The sequence below is a fragment of the Megalopta genalis genome, chromosome 8 (genome assembly GCF_051020955.1).
Source record: "Megalopta genalis isolate 19385.01 chromosome 8, iyMegGena1_principal, whole genome shotgun sequence".
NCBI classification, from domain to species: domain Eukaryota; kingdom Metazoa; phylum Arthropoda; class Insecta; order Hymenoptera; family Halictidae; genus Megalopta; species Megalopta genalis.
The window spans coordinates 21,573,669-21,595,313 of NC_135020.1; the positions used below are offsets into that span (position 1 = coordinate 21,573,669).

At 33.6% G+C, this 21,645-nt stretch overlaps 1 protein-coding gene and 1 long non-coding RNA gene across 3 annotated transcripts in view; both read right to left on the reverse strand.

The window, feature by feature from the left end:
- Window positions 1–4,515, reverse strand: part of LOC117225583 (uncharacterized) — a 39,213-nt gene extending 34,698 nt beyond the window's left edge. For both annotated transcript variants that reach the window (XM_076524382.1, XM_076524381.1), the window contains exon 1: window positions 3,972–4,515. In XM_076524382.1, the coding sequence (XP_076380497.1) occupies window positions 3,972–3,976 (5 nt within the window). In that variant the 5' untranslated portion in view covers window positions 3,977–4,515. The remainder of the gene's footprint in view (window positions 1–3,971) is intronic.
- A 12,457-nt stretch (window positions 4,516–16,972) lies between these two features.
- LOC117225631 (uncharacterized) lies at window positions 16,973–17,891 on the reverse strand. The gene is made up of 2 exons (XR_004491553.2): window positions 17,282–17,891; window positions 16,973–17,158 (listed from the first exon to the last, which is right to left on the reverse strand). It is a non-coding gene; the product is annotated as an uncharacterized LOC117225631 (long non-coding RNA).
- Between the last annotated feature and the right edge of the window lie 3,754 nt (window positions 17,892–21,645).

Consider the following 21,645-nt stretch of genomic DNA (forward strand, 5'->3'; position numbering starts at 1 on the left):
TAATTTGGTATAATTATTAAACGATAAAAGACATTTTCACCTGACTTACAATTAACATAAGGTAATAAACCTTATAACAATATATAAGATAATAAATGATGTAATGATCATTTATTCTTCACAATGGTTGCTATGATATCTGCGGTTTTTTATTCCGTAACAATTGCTTATGTTAATTGTAAGTCAGGTCATTATGATCATTAGATCATTTATTCTTCACAATGGTTGTCATGATATCTCAATAGTGAATTTATCAATTTTTTTCAATTTTATGAACATATTTTTCAAGTGATGAAATTGTCAACTTTTGGAATGTTATTGTTCTAGCTGTAATGTTGGAAATATAAAGGCCTTTGTCAACATTATATCAAAGTATCGATCGTGATCATAGTAGCCATGAGATTAAGCCAGATCTCAAATAGAAGGAGTGGGTTCGTAAATGGTTCGCAACACTCTTCATGTTTTTTCTTTTTCATTTTATTCTCGTCATTGCTTTCTAATAATCTCATATAACAATGATCTTTAAAATTAGGATTCACGTGGTAATATTTACTTGAAGATTGTGGGATATTTTGCAGATTCTTTCATTTTCAACAAAACACTCGTGTTGTGAAATAATCGTTTCGCTCCACTTACAAAATGAGCATAGTCTTCAAATATATCTTATTATGTGGAACGCGTCAGTTAGAATAAGAAATCGAAATGTAATGGAACAGGATTCTGGGTTATTGTGGTGCTCCGAACTGTGTCATCAAAGATTTTGACTGAAATTCCTCTCGAAGCGTACAATGCGAATGCTTGTCTTTCCATTTATTTAACTGCCATACTTTTCAGTATCTCCCACAATGAAGTGAAAATCGAGAAATGTTGAATTCATAGATTCGATAAAAATATAAAGTCTATAATTTTCTAATAAACGAAAATAAAAACAGAATTAAAATAATATTAGCGCAGAAACCATAATGGAATACTATCTGAGTAGAATACAATAATTTATATTCTTTGTTTATGAAGATGAACCACTATGTTGCAATTGTTTTAAATTATCTGCAAACTCCAATGTCCAATGTCGGCGTTGCCACTTTGAGAAATATTGGAGCAGTATTTCATATTTTGTACAGTAAAGCTTTACGTTATGACCACGGTAAAATAATTTCTATATTTCTGGATTTCTAAATATGTTTATGAAAGCTAAAACACGACAAAGAATTCGATAGCGCTCGAAAGGTTTAGGTGTTAAAAAATGCATGAAGAAGAGTTTGAATGAACCTAATCAATCGCACAGTTGTCAAAAACGTTCGCTTTCTAAGATGTAATATGGCTTGTCGATAACTGATTTATCAAAAAAATCACTTGATCGGTGAGTGAAACGAGGAAAGTCATCACGTGCCTCGATTGACGATCGGCAGCTCACAATCGATTTTCGGCATCTCTCGTGTTCAATCGCGTGATCCAGAGCCCGGATTCCGAACTCGAAGCAAACAAAGTACAGTAAGTTCTCTCTAATTGACGCTCAGATTGTATACAAAAATGGATAATTTGAGAAGAGGAAATATATATATATAATACAATATAATATAATATAATATAATATAATATAATATAATATAATATAATATAATATAATATAATATAATATAATATAATATAATATAATATAGTATAATATAATATAATATAATATAGTATAATATAATATAATATAATATAATATAATATAATATAAATATATATATATCACATTTTTTATTATAATTATAAATATAATTATGTATAGTTGTTGACAATCGATAACTATAAAAACGAGCCGCAAGGCTCGAATAATCGTATCTCCTCTTCCCAAATTGTCCACTTTTGTAAAGAATCTGAGCGTCAATTAGGGAAAATTTACTGTATGTTCTTTTTAAGGAATGCGATTATAAAACAAAACGAAAACGTGACTAAAATGCATTAATAAAGTATAAGAACAATCCAAAATGCATAAAAATGTAACACTTATCGAATACTACGTCGATTAAACTTAAGCCACATATATTTGTCTTTCGTTCGAAAAATCACATTTATATGTGACATATTACATATTTTATAGCAAATCAATATATATATATGTATACATATATATCTATTTTTTATGACACTTTATACATAATACATATGTATAAAGCAACAACATTCAAGCATTGTTAAATTATTTTTAGTAAAAATCTTAGTAAAAATAATAATAATAATTTGACCACCCTCCGTGTGTACATTGTGTACATTATAAACCTATCTCCTTTTCCTTCTGTTTGTACGATGAAGCGTACGAGTGCCTTTTCTACTCTCAATAGCGAGTACATTGTTGTAAATATGTAGTTGTACTGTACTTGCAAGAGAAACGGGACCTCACAGGTGAATCCGAACTACACGCGACGACAGCGAATATTTTACGGCAACAGCAAGGATTCGAATGGCGGAACTGTTCGATATCGGATCACGACACATTGTTATTATTCATACAATTGAAGGTTTCAACTTATCACAAAAACGAAACCGTGTGCTCGTTACATGTTAAAAAGTAGGAATTGGCACTGAAACTTGAAATAGCTATATCATCGTTAACAAAGTCGCACAGTTGTCCAAATCCATGAATTTTGCACACAAAATGAATCCTTTTGTAGATCAGATTTATTTCTCTACACTCCAAATTAGTTCTTTTGTATTTGCTTTTCGCAAATAATATTAACCCTTTCACAGATTAAAATTATACAAATTTGATTACAAATGCAGGCTGAAGCTGTTACAAAGCAATATTTTCGTTATCGTTAATGATACTCAAAAATACTATAATTTCTTCTTAAAGGTCATATTTTTCGAGATTTCAAAGTCATGGATGTTTTTTTTAGATGATATTACATATTTCTGTTATTATATTATGATAGCTAATCGTTAATGATAATGGAGATATTGCTTTGTAACAGCTTTAATATAAAGCATCCTGTACTTGATCTTCATATTTCTTCAATAATTATTTAATTTACAAAGAATCATTTAATTCTTAAATTTAATACGAATTTTGTAAGACATGATTTCGATAAGTGAATTTAATTTGCAAAAAGTTGAATTTCATTTGCAAAATAGTGAATAAGACCTGCAAAGAGGTTAATTTTACTTTTGCAAAAAGGTGGATTCAATCTACAAAACAATTAATTTGTACTGTAAAAAGATGAATATGATCTACAAAAGAACTAATTTGGAGTCCAAAAATATATGAATATGATTTACAAAAGGATGAATATTAAGTGCGAAATCTGTATAATATTTTTAGTTAAAGTTAGAACAAAATAATGACAACGTAAAGTTGTGAACACGGGAGAGGATGGCGAAGGAAAAAGAAAGAGAATCTTTTATCTTTTCCTTCAACTCTCTGCATTTCTTTCTTTTTCATTCACCGTCATCTGTCAGGTCCAAAACATAAATATAAATACGTCCGACGTCTCGGTCACTCGCAAGAGATGGTGATTGCAGTCTCTGTGGCTGGATAATGACAAGCAGAAGGGATTAAAATGGTCACTTTTGATGAGATTTAGTACAGTGATAGAGCTTGTAAAGCCGAATCCAATGATACCCAGTTTTGAGGGCAGACGGCTTATAGTTTTTGAGATAATTAATGTTAAAGTAGCTAATAAAAGGCCAGAAAGACGCGCTGGATTACGATGCACGGCACCGCGAGGTAGGGAGTGGGGGGTGCCCCGCACGTCGCGATCAGGCGGGCTACCTCTCATCGCGACACCTCCCACTTTCGGCCGCGCGGTGTCGCGCGGTGCGCGCGCCGTAATCTAGCGCGTCTTTCTGGTCTTTTATTAGCAACTTTAACATTAATTATCTCAAAAACTATAAGTTATCTGGCCCTCAAAACCGAGTATTATTAGATTCAGCATTACACGCTCCAGATCTCATCAAAAAGTGAGCGTCAACCCTGGAGACCTCACCTCATGAGTCAAGCGTCTTGCTTCAACGGTCTTGTTGATCACTGCGTCTGGCCTGACTAGGGTAGTATAATCCCTCACTGCTTTGCTCTTGGACATTACCAGGCAGCGTGACATCTGAATGGTCCTCTGACTATACACCACGCAACACACATCAACGGACGGTGACGGTTTTACATACTCCCCTCACCGTGCAGATAAGTCCGTGCCTATAGAAGGGAAATTCCAAAAAGTGCCTACAGCCTGTGAAGACTGCTTTCATTATCACCGAAGAACTGAAGAAGGACCAGCGACCTAGCGAAGTTTGGGAGTGAACTGCGTCGATGTACGATTCGGAGCTTGAGGCACAACATTGCTCGGCATAATCGTTGGTAGGACCGAGGCGATATGGTTACATAACTTGCCTCGGTACCGGCGACCGTCTCTGATCCGAATCCGTAGCGTAACACACATTACACATGTGCAGCGCCGATTCGAATTGCAGTGCATACGGGGATACCGGCTCATCTTAGCGGAACATAGGCGGCGCGGCTCCTGGCGGGGTTGCCTTTCCTGGAACCATTTGGAACTGGTGGCAGTGGGCCGGGCGCACAGTGATGCGATCTTATGGACGTTCGGGACAATAATCGTAACTTCTAAACTAATTAATTTTCGACCTAAGTACATTAATAATTTTCTAAAAGGAATACAAAGACGAATCGTTTTGTGCATAAATAATATGCAGATATGTTAAAAAGAATTACAATGATTTTGCTTTTTAGTTGAATAAGAATACCTTTTATCAACATTTAGTATTGTAATTTTTTGGAAACTGTGTACCGACTAATTTTTATTCGAAATATTTTTTTTAAGAATTATTGAGTGTCGGGTAACACATATTCTAATATAATACTGTAACGTACGGGGAATTTTCTCACGTATTTTTTATACTCCTTCCTAAAGGCATACGGCAGGTTGGCGCTAGCCAGCCGGGGGTTCCTTTGTATATCGCGAGTCAAGTACCTTCAAGAGGGTGCGACGACGAACGTTTTTGGAATCGGACCACGTAGGAACACCCCCACTACCATTTTTCCACAGAAAATATGGGTATATATATATACAGGGTGTACCACAATTATTTTAACAGCCGAAAATGAGGGGTAGCTGAGGTCATTTGAAGTAACTTTTTCCTTTGCGAAAATGCAATCTGCGGCTTTGTTAACGAGTTATTAACGGAAAACACTGACCAATGAGAGGTGACGGCGCGAAGTTCGAGAGCCCGCAGCACGAGGCTTTGACAGATGGTCGATTCGAGCCGCGTTCGAAGTATTGGACGAATCACGAAGCGAGAACTTACCGGATTTTTTTTACTACGTAACAGTGATATTTTTAAGTATGATATTTTCTAGTGTGCATGACACCTTGTGCGTAACATATGAAATTTTTAAGCAAGATGTACAGTGAAGATTAACAAAGTACGTAAATGATATTTTAATTTAAATAATTCCGTGTCCGAACACAGTTCAACGAATGATTCGCAAAGCTAATTTTAATAAATAATAATCGTGTTAAAGGACGTAAGGAATATGTTTGTTAGGGAAATATGAAGTATATTATCAATAACCTTCAAATAACCTTCAAATAACCTTGACATATCAAGGTCATGTCAAGGTCATATCAAGGTTATGTCAAGTTCATGTCAAGGTCAACATGTGAAATTGGGAAGATTATCATTTACGTACTTTGTTAAATCTTCACTGTACATCTTGCTTAAAAATTTCATATGTTACGTACATGGTGTCATGCACACTGGAAAATTAAAACGGCAGTCACGGTTAAATTACTTACTATTTCGGGTCCGAAAAATTAGTAAATATTCTTCAGAAGTTCTAAAATAAAGGTGAACAGCGTTTTTTTTTTAAATATCACTGTTACGTAGTAAAAAAAAATCCGGAAAGTTCTCGCTTCGTGATTTGTTCAATACTTCGTACGCGGCTCGAGTCCGTCCCGACCATCTGTCAAAGCCTCGTGCAGCGGGCTCTCGAACTTCGCGCCGTCACCTCTCATTGGTCAGTGTTTTCCGTTAATAACTCGTAAACAAAACCGCAGATTGCATTTTCGCAAAGGAAAAAGTTACTTCAAATGACCTCAGCTACCCCTCATTTTCGGCTGTTAAAATAATTGTGGAACACCCTGTATATATACCCAGATTTTCTGTGGAAAAATGGTAGTGGGGGTGTTCCTACGTGGTCCGATTCCAGAAACGTTCGTCGTCGCACCCTCTATTTTTTGCTTTTTTTAAAAATTGTTTACGTATGATTAAAAACTTTAGATTATGATTATGTTATAAAAAATATTGATTTTTTCCATTGCTCGTATCACTGCGAGGTGACCCGATACCAAATTGCCTGCTCCATGCGCTTGACAAAGTTCAACCCCCTGGAGAACGAAATCGTGGCTCGTTGTAGAGAGCTACTTCCTTTCGGGATTTTTGGGAATCTTGCATACCACTATATTGATATTTAAATATCCAGTGAATTGATATTACGATAATCAAATATTTCGTTAATCTATCTCCTGATAATTGATCGGTTAACCGATAAATGTTCAGATAATCGATTTTTTTGTTGATCTGTGATATAACACTGTTCGATATGTATTTGGACTTTTAACTTTAAGTAGGCGTGTCTAGCAGATTTTCAAGTGCTAAATACGGACTTATAAATTTCTTTCAATTCTCATACATTACAAAATTAAATTAGATTTTTTTCTATATATCATTTGGTTTGTCCAATACAGTAAATTCTCCCTAGAATGCCACATTTTGGGTTGCTGTGAATTGTCCTGTGCTAGTCCTATGCCTACGTAATTTATTGCTACGTCAATGCTGAGGGTTTTGGCGGAGTCAGTCAAGCGTGTAATGCGGCACTCGACGCGGCTCCTTTGACTCGAATTCTCGCAAGACAACACGAAATGGTTTGTTTGGGTGTGAATTAAGTAAGAAAAACCGCGGAGCTACAAGATACGTGGTAGGTACTAGGTACGTGACCGTCGAATCATGGCAAAAAATTAGAAATAAAAATGTTTAGCATTACTATGTATTCATGTTAATGCACACTGGTATGTTGGCCGTTGCCTTTTTTTGCCGGCTACCTTCTTTGCCAACTGCCTCGAGTTTTGTTCTCTCTCTCTTCCTCTCTCTTCCTCTCTCTTCCTCTCTCTTCCTCTCTCTTCCTCTCTCCCTCTCTCTCTCTGCTCTCTCTTCCTCTCTTCCGCTTTCTTCCTCTCTCTTCCTCGCTCTTCCTCTCTCTCTGCTCTCTCTCTCTCTCTCTCTTCCTTTCCCTCTTCCTCTCCCCCTCTCTTCTTCTCTCTCTCTCGCTCTCTCCCTCTCTCACTCACGAGGTGTCGCAGCTATAAAAAACGAGCCGCGAGGCTCGAAAAATCGGGTCTAAGTATCCACCGATTACCGTTTCCACAATTCCAAGCTCCGGGTCTTCTAGGGAGAATTTACTGTAATTTGAAAACATTCTTGGAAATTTAGTGTTATTAGTGAAATATTTAGTAAAATTTATAATAAAGTATTATATTTCCTTCGAACATTGTCAAATATATTTTCGTGTTAGCAACGTAATATTAAACTATATATATATATCACTTCGTAATTTACGTATGATGAAACTACAGAAGTAATTACTGTTAATGCACAAGATGTCGCCAAATTTAAAAAAATTTGCATTATTTGATAATTACACGTGAAAAGTATAAACAAAGTTTAATATTTAAAAAGAAAGTTCAAATTGGTCGTATAATATAGTCAAACATATATTATTGATCCAACATTTTTATAATCGAAGTCCTACAATAAAACTGGACAACTAGATGATCATCATTTCCAAAGAAAAATGTTTCAAATGTAGGAAATTTAAAGGTTTCGTAACTCTATTTAATAAAATTGAATTGTGTGTGAATTAGTTAATATCAAAATGCGATTGTTAAAGAGATGTACGGATAATCAATGTTTTAGCTGTCAACATGTATTAGCATTAGAATTAGGACTCTGAAAATTAATTTATTGCCACAGATTCGAATCTCAACAGTGATCGATGTGCTATAAACCTCGAGGTGTGACACAACACGCACGCCCCTTTTTGATGATCAAACGTGATAACTGATTTGTAATCTCTCTGTTATATGACAATTGTAGTATTATATTTCAAGTTTTCGTTTTCCAATTAAATTTCTCTAGTATACTACTACTTAGGTTCATCTCTCTCTTGTTTCGTATTTCACCTACATCGAAGTTTCCGTTAGTCTCACATATTTTCTCAAATTCCCCGATGTAGGCACTCACTGTCTAACAAGAATAATCGTACAGCATTCGACATTAATAATTTCATCTTGGTCAACCAACTTTTCTGTTTTTATTTCCTCTTTTCCTTTAGTGGCCCGCTCTTTCCTCTCCCCGCGCTTCGTCTTTCCCTCGAATTGCTTCGTGCCTTAGTATAACCTGTCTTTACTTTCTTCCATAATGACATTCTTTTCCACTTCATCTTTTACTATTTCTTCATCCTTTCTCTGCACGTCTTCACTACTTTGCATATACACGTATCTCTCCTTATCTTTCCAAGAGCAGCGTTCTATTTCCCATTTCCCTTTCTTTTCTCTAATGCGTCGCAGATAGAGCTACTTTTACATTTAATGATAATCACCTAACCACTTTTCCACCTTCTTTTTCCCTTTCATGTCCTCTATACTGTATCCTGATATCACAATGTCCACGTCCTTTTCCATCTTACTATTTAGTTTCTCATCTGCATTCTTTGAAATAGTATTAGTCGTCGAGGTATCAGAATTTTTGCAGTACCTTGTAAGATGACCTTCTCCTTTACAAGGATTATTATAAATTATTATGAATTTAATTATTAGTATTATATATAAATATTATTATATACAAAAAATAACATTTATCGTTTAGCCTTTTCACAATAAAATTTGTACAGTAATTCTATTATACATTTATAGATATCTTGTAGATGCCATTTTGTTTTTGCTTAGAATGGATTACACATTTCACGTGTTTAATTAACGGTTGCTTTGACGGAATCTTGTTCTATATGGTACACAAAAATTGTACATCCTATACTAATGGAGGAAAGTTCATTTGCGACAAATGTAACTAATTTATATTATGTACTTCACTTCTTCTTTCCCCCTTTGTGTATAAATAGGTAAACATTTCTTTGTGTATTTTCAGGTTTTTGAAATACAGAATCATGTTCATGTTTAAAATTTTATAAAATCATAAAATTAATAAGAATGAAGACATAATGCTTCATAGCAAAATTAATTTTATTTCGCTTTTCAGTCGACAGCTATTTGTGTGACGTTTAAATCGTAATAAACACACTAATATGAATTTTAAAAAATATTTCATTTACATTCATTAATTTACGACTGTATTAGTCGAATAGGTAGTACCCATGCCTCGCTACTGTGTTTTCTCTTAATGTGCACGTGATTCCAAAGCGACTAGATAAGAAAATCGGCTGACTTTTATCTTGATAAGATCTTTTACCTTGTTTGCTTGTATTAAAATACTTGCCACTGTTGCGCGAGAGATTTTACTAGCACTACAAGCTTTTTCTCTCTTAAACCTCCGGCGATATTAAAAACTGTACAATCGACGATATTTATGATCATTCTCATCTTTATTCATCAATTTTTTAAAACATGTCATTGGTGAATCTTGTAGACTTTCTTAATTTCTCTATTGATCCTAATGTAACAGGAATGTATAGTAATTTCTTCCAGAAATGTTTGGAGTCGGAATCGAGACACGAAGACCTGAGAATACTAAGTCGTGCTAAGATACGATTCTTCCTGTCTCGCGGCTCGTTTTTATAGAAACTCGGGCCAGTCGGCAAAAAAGGCAGCGGCCAGCATACCGGTATACATTAATATGGATACATAGTAATGCTAAAATAAAAGCGACGACTTAACTTCTTTATTTCTAATTTTGTACCACGATTCGAAGGCAATTCAGAGGTCACATGACACTATACGAAGGCAATTCGGAGGCCACATGCCACGATTTGACGGAGATTGGTCGCATATCTTGTAGCTTCGCGTTTTTTCTTAGTTGTCCATTTTGTGTTGTCTTCCGAGAATTCGTGTCGCGTGCCGCAACACGCGCTTGACCGACTCCGTCGACTCTTAGTATCGACGTAGAAAAAAATAACGTAGGCGTAGTACTAACACAGGGGAATTCATAGCAACCCAAAATTTGGCATTTCCGGGAGAAATTACTATTTTTACTATTCTATTTATTTGATTCTCTACTACTCTACTACTCTACTACTAGTACTACTAGTATACTACTATTTATTTTATTTGGCAAAAATTGAATTTAGTTATGTTGTTTGACTACATTGTGTCCCACATTGTGATTATTATCCACTTCCTAGGAATAAGCTTCTTCATGGACACTTGTCATTTTTATATTTATAGTTGTAATTTATATGATTATTGTTAAATGATATGTATTGTCAAATGTTTGACCAAATGTATATGTTATCCATTCTAGCAATATCAAATTATACAATTTAATTACTTAAATCTCTTAATTAAAAGTTCATTTGGTGAGTTTACAATTGCATTATATTCTAATATGTATAATGCATACAGGCCGTTGGGTAATGTTTTTCTTTTCCTTTTAATAATAAAATTAATAACTACGATGTCATATATAACTAGTAAAATTCGAATTTATAAATTTATAAATTCACAGAATGGATCTATTTATGAAATATCTAAAGAATCATTATAAAATATAAATTATTATTAAAACAATATATAAAATATTAGATAATTATTGATGAGATATCTAATAAATCATTATATTGAAATATAAACTAGATCACACAAAAAATTAAATCCGTAGTTTTTTAAATAGGCTTCATTTTTTCTGGAAAATATGATAATTTAAAAAATGTGTTTACATACTTTTGATTGGGGGGCCTACCTCTTATTTGCTTCAAGTACTATAAATAGCAACACGAAATTACATACATCTCGAAATTACCATGTGAGGTTGAGCTGAAATTACTTTTATCTGATTTGATGGTATCGTAATAGGTAGTCACTCCAACGGCAAATTATTAAAGCATTGACGCACATACATGTTATCAGCACAATTTAGATAATGACAACAAATAGCGACAAATGCCTATTCCGATTGAGAGATGCGTCTTCTTTTTGAAAGTTTTTAATTGTGCAGTCAAAATTCAAATGAAACCACAAATAAGATATAAAGAATTAAATTATTCTCTAAACGATAATATTACGTTTATAATATATAATATTAATATAATATATAATATTTACGTTCCGTCACATTTTTATTCAATTCTTCGCTTAATAGTTTACTAAATTATTTACATCTATCTATGTTTAATTATGTACATTAATCGTGCGTTAGTCTCCAACAGCTGTCAAAGGTCGACTCTTCTTTATCGCTTCTTACAATGGTTCCTTGACAATCCTTTTATTATTGTTTTTTTAAAGATTGTTTATCATAAAACAGTTTTCAATTGCGTGACATTACAGTAACCCTCATCTGGTATAATGATTTTCATAAAAATGACTGTTATATCGTAAATTAATCTAATCCTAGATAAACGCTTCATTGATATATTATTTTTATCGTGTAAAACTAAAGCTTTGTCTCAGTGTATAAAATAATAGAAACATGGAAAATTAAACTTTCTCCACCTAATGAAATAAAAATATAATGTTAGAATGCCAGTTAAGAATTAAACGTACCGCTTGAACAACGTCTTACGACCAACTGATCAAATAATAAAACACAAATACGTATATCAAAAGTCTATTTTTATTCTGAATCGCACCGAAAATGACGTAATTTTGATTAACCTCGTCCAACCCGTAATTCTTTTCCTCTGCTACCTTTTGTTTTTACAATACAAAATGTACTCTTCTTTTGTTACCATCAGATACTAAAAACCACAGCAACATCACATAACTTGACTAGAATGACATTTTCGTTCATCATCAGATCACTATAAAATTTCGAAAATACGGAACCGGTCTATAACGGTTCGCAGAACTGACTATGTGAAACATGTTTCTTATTCAATAGTATTCAATAATAAACCGATAATATATACCGATGGTCTCGGTATATAATTTTACGACACCCTGTACATACAATCAGATTACCTTAACATTTTTAAACAACATGGTATTTTCGATTTCATATTAGATATGCAGGCATTGAGACGAATTTAACGCTCTACTATACAATGACCTTGAAATATCCTCGACTTCCGACATTTCGAATGTAATTTGAAGAAAAATAGTAAATTGTGCTCGTCGAGAATCATGTCCTGGAGTACAGGAAAAAGCATATCTTGACGTTACATTACCTCTGGCGTGTTTAATCATAACACATGTTCAAATTGTAAACCAAAAGCCTGGTAGTATTGTCCTCAGTTGTAATCATCTTCCATTTGCTTCTTTTCTCTTTTACTCGATATCGTAAATGACTTCCATAGACACACACGTACGTGGGAAATAGTATCAACATAATACATACGTATATGTATAGCGTTGCGTGATAAAATACACAACTCCACAGATATCGCATAATAGCGAATAAGTACGCCTTTCATGTTGCTAGCAACAGACCCCATATTAAGTCTGACTTTATCACTTGAAAAGTAATGATGTTTTCAAATAGTGAGAAAATTGATACGTTTCTTTTCTGCTCGTTAAATGTGATAGGAATGCGCGTATGTTTTTACTATGTACGTAACAAAAATCAAACTGGAAAATCCGACACTGCTGACATAAGCATTGTTTTTAATTTATTTTTTGCGAATATCAATAATCGACTGGTATTTGCCTGTGATTATATAGTTGGAATACAAAATTTAATATATGATGATATGAGCCGTTTATTTTGAGACTGGCATAAGTCACTTTGTTTTTAAGTCCATATATTTCAGAGTTTGCGTTTTAACACGTTTAAAAATATGGATGCTAACTTTCGAGAAGATTTACTTGTATTCGTTATCTCAGGATACTGATACTTTTCTCAGTATAAATAATTTCGTAGAAACATTAAAAAATCACCACTTTTCATTACGGTAAAGTCATGTCAAGGTCATATTATGGTTATGTCAAGGTTATGTCAAAGTCATGTCAAGGTTATGTCAAGGTCAACATATGAAAATTTTATGCAAGGTGTACAGTTCAACGAATGATTCGCAAAGCTAATTTAATAAATAATAATCGTGTTAAAGGACGTAAGGAATATGTTTGTTAGGGAAATATGAAGGATATTATCAATAACCTTCAAATAACCTTCAAATAACCTTGACATATCAAGGCCATATCAAGGTTATGTCATGGTCATGTCAAGTTCATGTCATGTAAAGTGACTTATGCCACTTTCAAAATAAACGGCTCATATCTTAGTTTCGAAATGTTTAACCTTATTCACGAAGAGCGTCGACGAACACTACTTGACACTTTAAAATAATAATAATAATTTACTTTAAAATAACCTTAAAAATGGAAAGAATATTGTTGGAAAAAATCCTTCGATAGCCGTCACAACTTTTTCTTTACCGTTATATTATAAGAATCGTCTCTGCGCACCTTCGACTCGTGGCGTGGGTTTTCGTTCGCTTTCGAAAAGGTATTCCGAAGATTGTTGACTTGATTGCACGTTGTACAGTAGAACTTCATTCGTGTGAACCTGTCGAGAGACAAGTTGAGTCGCGTAATCAGGTAGTGTATACACAATAGAAGTCAACATTTCTCTCGCGGCTAACTACAATTTTTGGTTCATTTAATAAGAATTCATAAAGTGGATTCAGTTCAAGATAGAATTTAGTTGAACAGAACACTGATAAAATCTAGTTCACATAAATGAAGTTTATATAAACGGAGTTTCATTCTGCTCATAAATCCACGCTTCATCCCAAGTTTTCATGCGTTTCATGAACATTGTAAAGATCGCAGAACACGCTTGAGGTCGACTGACATAAACAGCTCCTGTAAACGCGATGTTTGATGAATCACGATCGAACTCAGCGTACATAAACGAGTACAGTGCTGCCTCTACTTGCACCGCGGGACTTTAGAATGAAAAATTCCGGGTATGCTTTTTTTTTGTACATAATTTATGTACCACGGTATAGCTTCTTTGTTGCTGTATGCTTCAGAAATTTCATTTTCGCCAGCTTTTTGGAAAATGGTAGCATCGTCGCTGACGTAAGTCGTGTACCAGTTCCCCGACTCTTTTCGCAGAACCGTCCGGCATTTTATGCGACTCGCGAGCTCGCAAGAATCACCGTTTTCCGTCTCGGGTCTCCATCCGCTCGTAATATGGGATTTGGTGTCAGAACGCGCCGAGCAAGTAGTCCGCAGCGTTCGTGAATTAGTAATCAGGATGTGCGTCTGCGACCGGCGCGGAGCGACGCGGAGCGGTACAAAGGGGAGCGGAGAGAGGTGGGGAGAAGCGGCGCGTACATTTTCGTACACACAGGTGGCAGCCGCAGTGGGACAGAGAGAGGAGAAACGATCGAGAGAGTGACTTCCAGGTGAGAACAAGAAGAAACGGAAGTGGGAGGTCGATATTGTCGAGGAAAAAGGGAACGAGGCGAGCCGCGAGCTCAAAAGACACACGCCGTCGGAGAGAGAAGAAAACGATGACGAGATGAAAAATTGAAAGAGAAAGTAAAAACGAGAAACAGAGAGGAACGAAAGGGAGAGAAAGGCTGGTGGAGCCGAACACAGGAGAACGAGCGATGAAAGCACGAAGAATAAACGAGCAGTTTATTCGAATCTGGAGAAAATGCTGGCCAATGCTGTTGTTTCAATGAATATTTCGTGTTCTACTGCGCGTTGCTGTATAAGCAGGCTGCGGGTTTTATGCATTTATGACAAAAGCTGATAAGTGTAATTCGAAACAGTAAGAAGACTGAAAGAATTTCATTGATCATGCGCTGGTCTCATTTAATCCCTTGCCGTAACATTTTACTCGCAGCCGCAATGATCAGAATTTTTTCAACTATAATAATTTCTAATAAAAAAAGAAAAAAATTCGTATTTATTGTGTACATATTTATTGATAACGAGAGAACAGTATTTTATTCTGATTTAAAAGCTCGGAATAACATTCATACTTAACAGGTTATTACTAGAAATCCCATCACGTGTCAGACTCGTGAAAGTATGGCAAGGGGTTAATCGACTTTTTAATGACTAAACTCAAAAGAAGCTCGATATTTTTTTTTCCACTAGAAGTAATTACATTGTGTTAATTCAAATAATTTGTTTGATTGTCGACGAAATTGTTGTCACTTCTGAATGATTTTTTTATGAAATTCCAAGCTGTGTTGAACTTTAATTTTAAAAGTATTGTCTGTTTGATCATTTGCGAACAAAGATATTTAAAAATACTAAGAATCTATTCTTAGACATATAGAATAGAATCTATTCTTTGACATAACCTTGAAAAATGAAATCATATTTTAAAAACAATTTATCTTGATTTTCGGTTACGTACATAATCAATGACGTAGATAGACATAGAATAGAATCTATTCTCTGACATAACCTTGAAAAATGAGATCATATTTTAAAAACAATTTATCTTGATTTTCGGTTACGTACATAATCAAATTATACATTTGCAATCTTTAGAATAAGACACACGATCCTAATGTCGTCACCGAGTCGATATTTATCCTCAAAGGGTTAACAAAAGAGGGAATCGCAGTTCGAACGGGATAAATAGATGTTTATGGTATCGTGATATAGGAGAGCATGGGGTGATATGGGGAAACAATTACAACTTTCGTCGCATCTAAAAAAATATTTTCAGTTTGATCAGTTTTGTTATTATAATTTTTGTTTACGATGTGAACGATAACACTGTATAGGAAACAGAAGTTATTTTTCATAGCATAGAGTGGTATCGTTCTATGTAGTGTCATATAGTATTATCACAAAGTGGAATAGGATGTTTTGGCTCGCTCATTCTGCAAATTCTCGTACGTAGAACGGAATTTGTCGAACCATCTGTGGTATGGTTGTTCATTAGCATCGCTAAGAATGCTGATGATATTGCGAATGGCTGTGCTATGACTCAGTTCGAACTCCTACACGAAAATCTTTCAGTACTTATACCACAAAATATTATTTACATAAAAATCTACGCTCGAAATTCTTTTAATGACTCTTTTACGAGAACTTTGTCCTGTGATTTGTATTATGTATACTTCTATTTTAGTTTACACTTCTATTACCACTTCAACGAAATTAAAACAATTCTCGTCGAAATCATTCGGCTTTGTCAACAATCATTGATTCCGTGTTAGATGTATCTCCGCCATATCCTCAGAATATCAATGCTGTTGGATGAATTAGAGTAAGATAAAAAGATTCCAAGATTGTGTTTTTGCTTTCTTACGTCATAAATAACGCGATATTGAACATTTGTTTCGTTACTGATAACTAAACTGCGGATGTTCATGCATTTATACTACTTGCAAAATATTTAAAACGCAAGAAAGCATTTATATTAGCAGAAATTCACAGCAATTTTGGTATAGTGTAGGAAATTTTCTTGCAATTCAATTTTGCATAAGAATCTACAATCTACTACTAATATAACGGGTCGACATAAAGAAGTTATAATATAAAAAGTGTGAATTATTATATGGTTAAAGTGTGAATTATAGTATAATCAAAATGTGTGTCATAAAATGTATTTTATGAAATGTGCTCTCTCTCTCTCTCTCTATGTATTATGTATTTTAAAACGCATGTTTTAGCCGTTTTCGAAAAATCTTCATGTAGTTTGTCTGTTTTATCAAATCACTATTCATGTGTGTGTACAAAAACTTGTCTTTATAAAAATCACTAAACAAGTTTGAAATTTACATCTTCATTAGTTTCGTTTAAAAAATTCTCAAAGTAGTGAAACCCCACAATGGAATTCGAAAAGACTTTATTATAATGAAATTTACATATTTAACTCTGTAATGTTACAATTCTTAAAAGTAAATCGAAAAGACATACGAAGAGCCCCGGAATCGATTGTTGTAAGTCCAATTATCGTTTGCAGTTCGAGAAATTCTTTATCAGTTTGCTAAAGCAGTATCCGATTCGTACGTCACCTGTGAATAAACATATTTTTCTATATTTTAATATGCATAGATATTTTTTGCAACAAGCTTAAGCATGAGCATGACTTTGAACTTGAATTAATTATTTTAGTTTTCATGCGCTCGGAGACTTACACCCGATTGGCTTCCGAGCCCACCACATGTCTAATCTACTTTACATGCTCGATTATGGAACACAGATTCTCCAACAGCCGCATTCTTTTTTGCGACATGTAATAAACACTGCCGCTCCACTTCTACTCTCATTACCCTCGATCATTTTCATCGACGCCATTCCATCATCGCAATCGTTCGAAACACGAAGAGTAAAGAGAACTCGGTTCATCGGCAAACGACCAAAACAAAACCTCCGCGATAGTACAGCTACTTCGGCTGCTCGAGACCGAAGTAAACAGGTGTCGGAAACGGATAAAGAAGATTAAGTTGGCTAATGGTTTTGTGAAGCCGCCTCGAAACGTGAAATCGTGCGAGCGGCGCGACGGATTGAAATATGCCAGACAAAAATTCGATCGCTGCGAGACAGTCGTTCGATATTGAACGGATGCTAGGAGTATAATGATCTATCAGAAGCCAAACCGAGGAGGAAGCCGCTTGATATTTACAGTTAGACGATCGCTCCAGCGATCAGCCGATGCTTTCGCTCCTCGTCCTCGAACAGAATTCCGGATTTTCGTTCGGCTTGGCTTGGGTCATTCCGATCGCGCTCGCGACTCCCAACTCGCAACTCGCAACACAGCGCATACGCGTAAGGAACGGTATTGGAATTCATTTCGAATCCATTTCGATCTGTATGTTAGTTGCTTAACACTTTGACGGCCCGGAGTCACGTACACGTGACTTCGCGAAAATTTGAATAATAAAAATCTAATTAAAAAGATCTATTCGCAAAAATCTCTTTTTGAAGAATGCGTCATAATTATATTATTAATCAAATTTATCCTGTTTATATTACTAATAAGGAATGTCATAATTGCACTATTAAAAAAGAATATTATAATTACACTATTAATGCTTTGATTGTCGCATCACCCATATGTTGGCGACAGAGTTATTTAAAATTTTATTTTCTAAAATTAATTTTTTTTGCCAGTCTATTATAGTTTCATAAGTTTATTAGAACTTACGCCTTGATTCGCAAGGCGTAAGAATGTTGGAAAAGTAACATATGTCACATAAATTTGCTGTGCAAGTTTTATATTTCGTCGAATAAAATACTTTAATTTCATGAAACTTTCAAGATTTTTATATGTATATACATATATCATTACCTGCTATTCAACGTTCAAAAGGATCAAAGTTTATTTTCACGTTTTCGAGTTTTTAGTTTCATTCAAGTTTTCCATATTTTCTATATCTCCATCTTTTCCACATTCACCAAATTTTTCATATTCTCAGTATCCTCCAAATACTCCATATTCTCCATTTTCTCCATCTTCTTCGTATAAATTTTGCTTATTTGATCGAGCGTGTAAAATTAATTCAGTGTTAATGATTTAACTCGTTGCTCATGAGTATTGTAGACTGTTGAACTCTTCTTGATATCAGCTATGATGTTACGAAATCAAAGATACAATGTGTCATTCAAAAAAGGCCTTGACTTATCATCGAGGAAAGCAAATCTTGGCAATTTTAAATATTGTCATTTGCAAATGATTTGGAACTCGTTCATTTTTGTCGAAGTATTTTTTTGTTTGACTATAGATAGTGAAAATTGTAATGGCATAATGTAAAGTTTACTGTCCTGTCGTTGATGTATCGTTGATTGCATTTTGTTATTTATTCTCCATCTTCTTCATATATTTTGCTTATTTTCCATGTTTTCTATATTTTCTATATTTTCTATATTATTTTCTATATTTTCTATAGATCATTATAATGGCCAGTCCGGCCGATTACTATCATGAAAACGAGAATAAAAATTGGTTTCATGTAAGTTTATTTTAGGCATTGATAAAATCATGAGATAATACTAATATGTAAGTTTTATAATATAAAAATATAAATACAAATATTAAACTGAATATAATACTAATATTGTGTTCTCAATTGAATATTGTTTCTTAAAAGTCAAGATTATTTAATCAAGATTAATTTATTCAAGATTAATTTATTGTCAAGTTTATTTAAGGAATTTCATTCCATGAATTTCATTTGGGGAATCAGTATATAAATGTTAAAATTTTAGATTAATTTCCGGAAACTAAATTTATTCGGCAACTCATACATTATACATAAATTGTGAAAGCAAACTTGTGTATCGTGTTCGTTACTCTGTACATACTTTGTAATCGTCAGCGATAAGACTAATAACTGAACAATTACTTTAATTGGCATCCATTAGTGGAAGTGAGAAACTAGAGGAAATAAAGAAGATTGTGTAAAACAATAAATTCTGAAAACAGCTGCTGCAAAAATGTGATGATTACACTGCGAATTTTATGTATTTATAACAAAAAATGAATACAGTGAGACACAAACCAGTGAAAGCTTCAGAAGAATTTAAGGATATTGTTATATTACTTTTAGTTTACTAACGCTTTAACAAAAGAAATAAATGTTTATTTAACTTCTGTTTCTTGTAACTAATGCAGACAATTTTTATTTTGCATAAAGATTCGCAGTCTAATTATATTTTAAACATAGCAACAATAAATTCCTAGATAATTGTACAATGTAAAAACTGTCAAAATTTACGCAGTATAATAAACATATATTTAATGTAATACAAAGAAACTATAATAGATATTGTCATAGGTCATAGAACGATGAACATAAACAATTTATTACGAAAACTATGGAATCAATAACAAAATGCAATCAACGACAAGACAATAAACTTTACACTATACCATTACAATTTTCACTATCAAATCATTTACAAATGATAATATTTAAAATTGCCAAAAGTTGCTTTTCTCGATAAAAAGTCAAGGCCTTTTTTGAATGGCACATTGTATCTTTGATTTCATAATATTATAGCTGATATAAGAAAGAGTTCATCAGTCTACAATACTCATAAGCATCAAATTATTGAATTCTGAATTAAGCGTAAAAGACAACTGGTGTTCAGATAATACTAAAAAAAATTTATATCGATGTAATTAAAACATATACAATTTTTGTTGTATTTTTAGAAATATCATATTACATATTTTTATTATCGCGGAGTAATAGTTGAGGTCAAAATTAATCCAAGAACCTCTGATACCACAACCTTTACGTAACTTTGAACATGAAAAATGAAGAAAATGTGATTAATGAAATAACTGCGATAGAGTGATTAACGCAAACAACCATTCTTGGCGGAAGAATGCTATTAAAGCTTTACAACGTTTCTAGTTCCACTAGCAATTTTTTATACGGACAGATATTTCAAAGTGTACATTTCGAGCATAAATTTCAAATATTTAACTAATAAAATTGTGATACATTGCTTTATGAAATTTTATTAGCATCCTGTGAAGAATCTATCGTTTTTTATAAAAATTTTGTGAATAGTCCATTATTTGAAATGGTATCTCAAGTATTTCTTATTTGAATTAAGGTTTGGCTCTGGGTTAGAATTGGCTTGGCCCATTGACCTAAAAAGTGTACCATGGATAAAACATAAATTCCATGCCAGCTATCCAGGAATTAGTTGAGCAGTTTAAAATTACACTTTCACTACCGTGAAAAAAATTTTGAAATCTACTTTACACATATTTTATTATTACTTTACAATAAAATATTCGATACTGTTTGTAACTTTATTTTTGAAATTTCGGTCAACCAATTCTGTTTTAGGAACACTTTCTCGAAAAATGTCTTTTCTCCATTTATGGCACTTGTAGAATCTATAGACTTGACTGTATGTACGCGACAATAAATTAGCAATCTTATATCGCGATAATTGCATAGAAAAGACGAAAAATTAATTGTATCGATATCGCGGTTTTATTAATGAAATGAAACTTTAAAACCGAATATCTAGAAACACAATTTTGCTAGAAACAATCTTATTCTTTAGAACTCTTCAATGTTTTATAAACTGGAAATAAGAAATAATACACTACATTTTTAAGGTAAAGAAGAAATAAGAAATAGTACGTAAATCATTACATTATTTGTGGAACGAATTTTCATCAAATATCAATAATGTTATTACTCGCATCTGAATGATCCTGTGCCCTTTTAAATGAGAGAATACAATATGGATTGTGAACTTATTGTGCTCCTTAACCCGAATTTTACCGTTGTTTTATCAAAAAACAAATGGGATTAATAGCATGTACTGCTGTGTATTGTAATTTTCTTTCAGTTGGTAGTTGCGTTTATCAATGCCGGCAGAATGTTGGCACAACGTGTTCCAGTCTTTTGATAGTACTCACAATCTCCTTACTTTCTAATCATTGCAACTGTGATCAATTTTCAATGAAAAATTCTGCCGATTGATATTGTTATCTGCTGTGCTATCGGTGTGCCGTGCTGTCATCAATAAC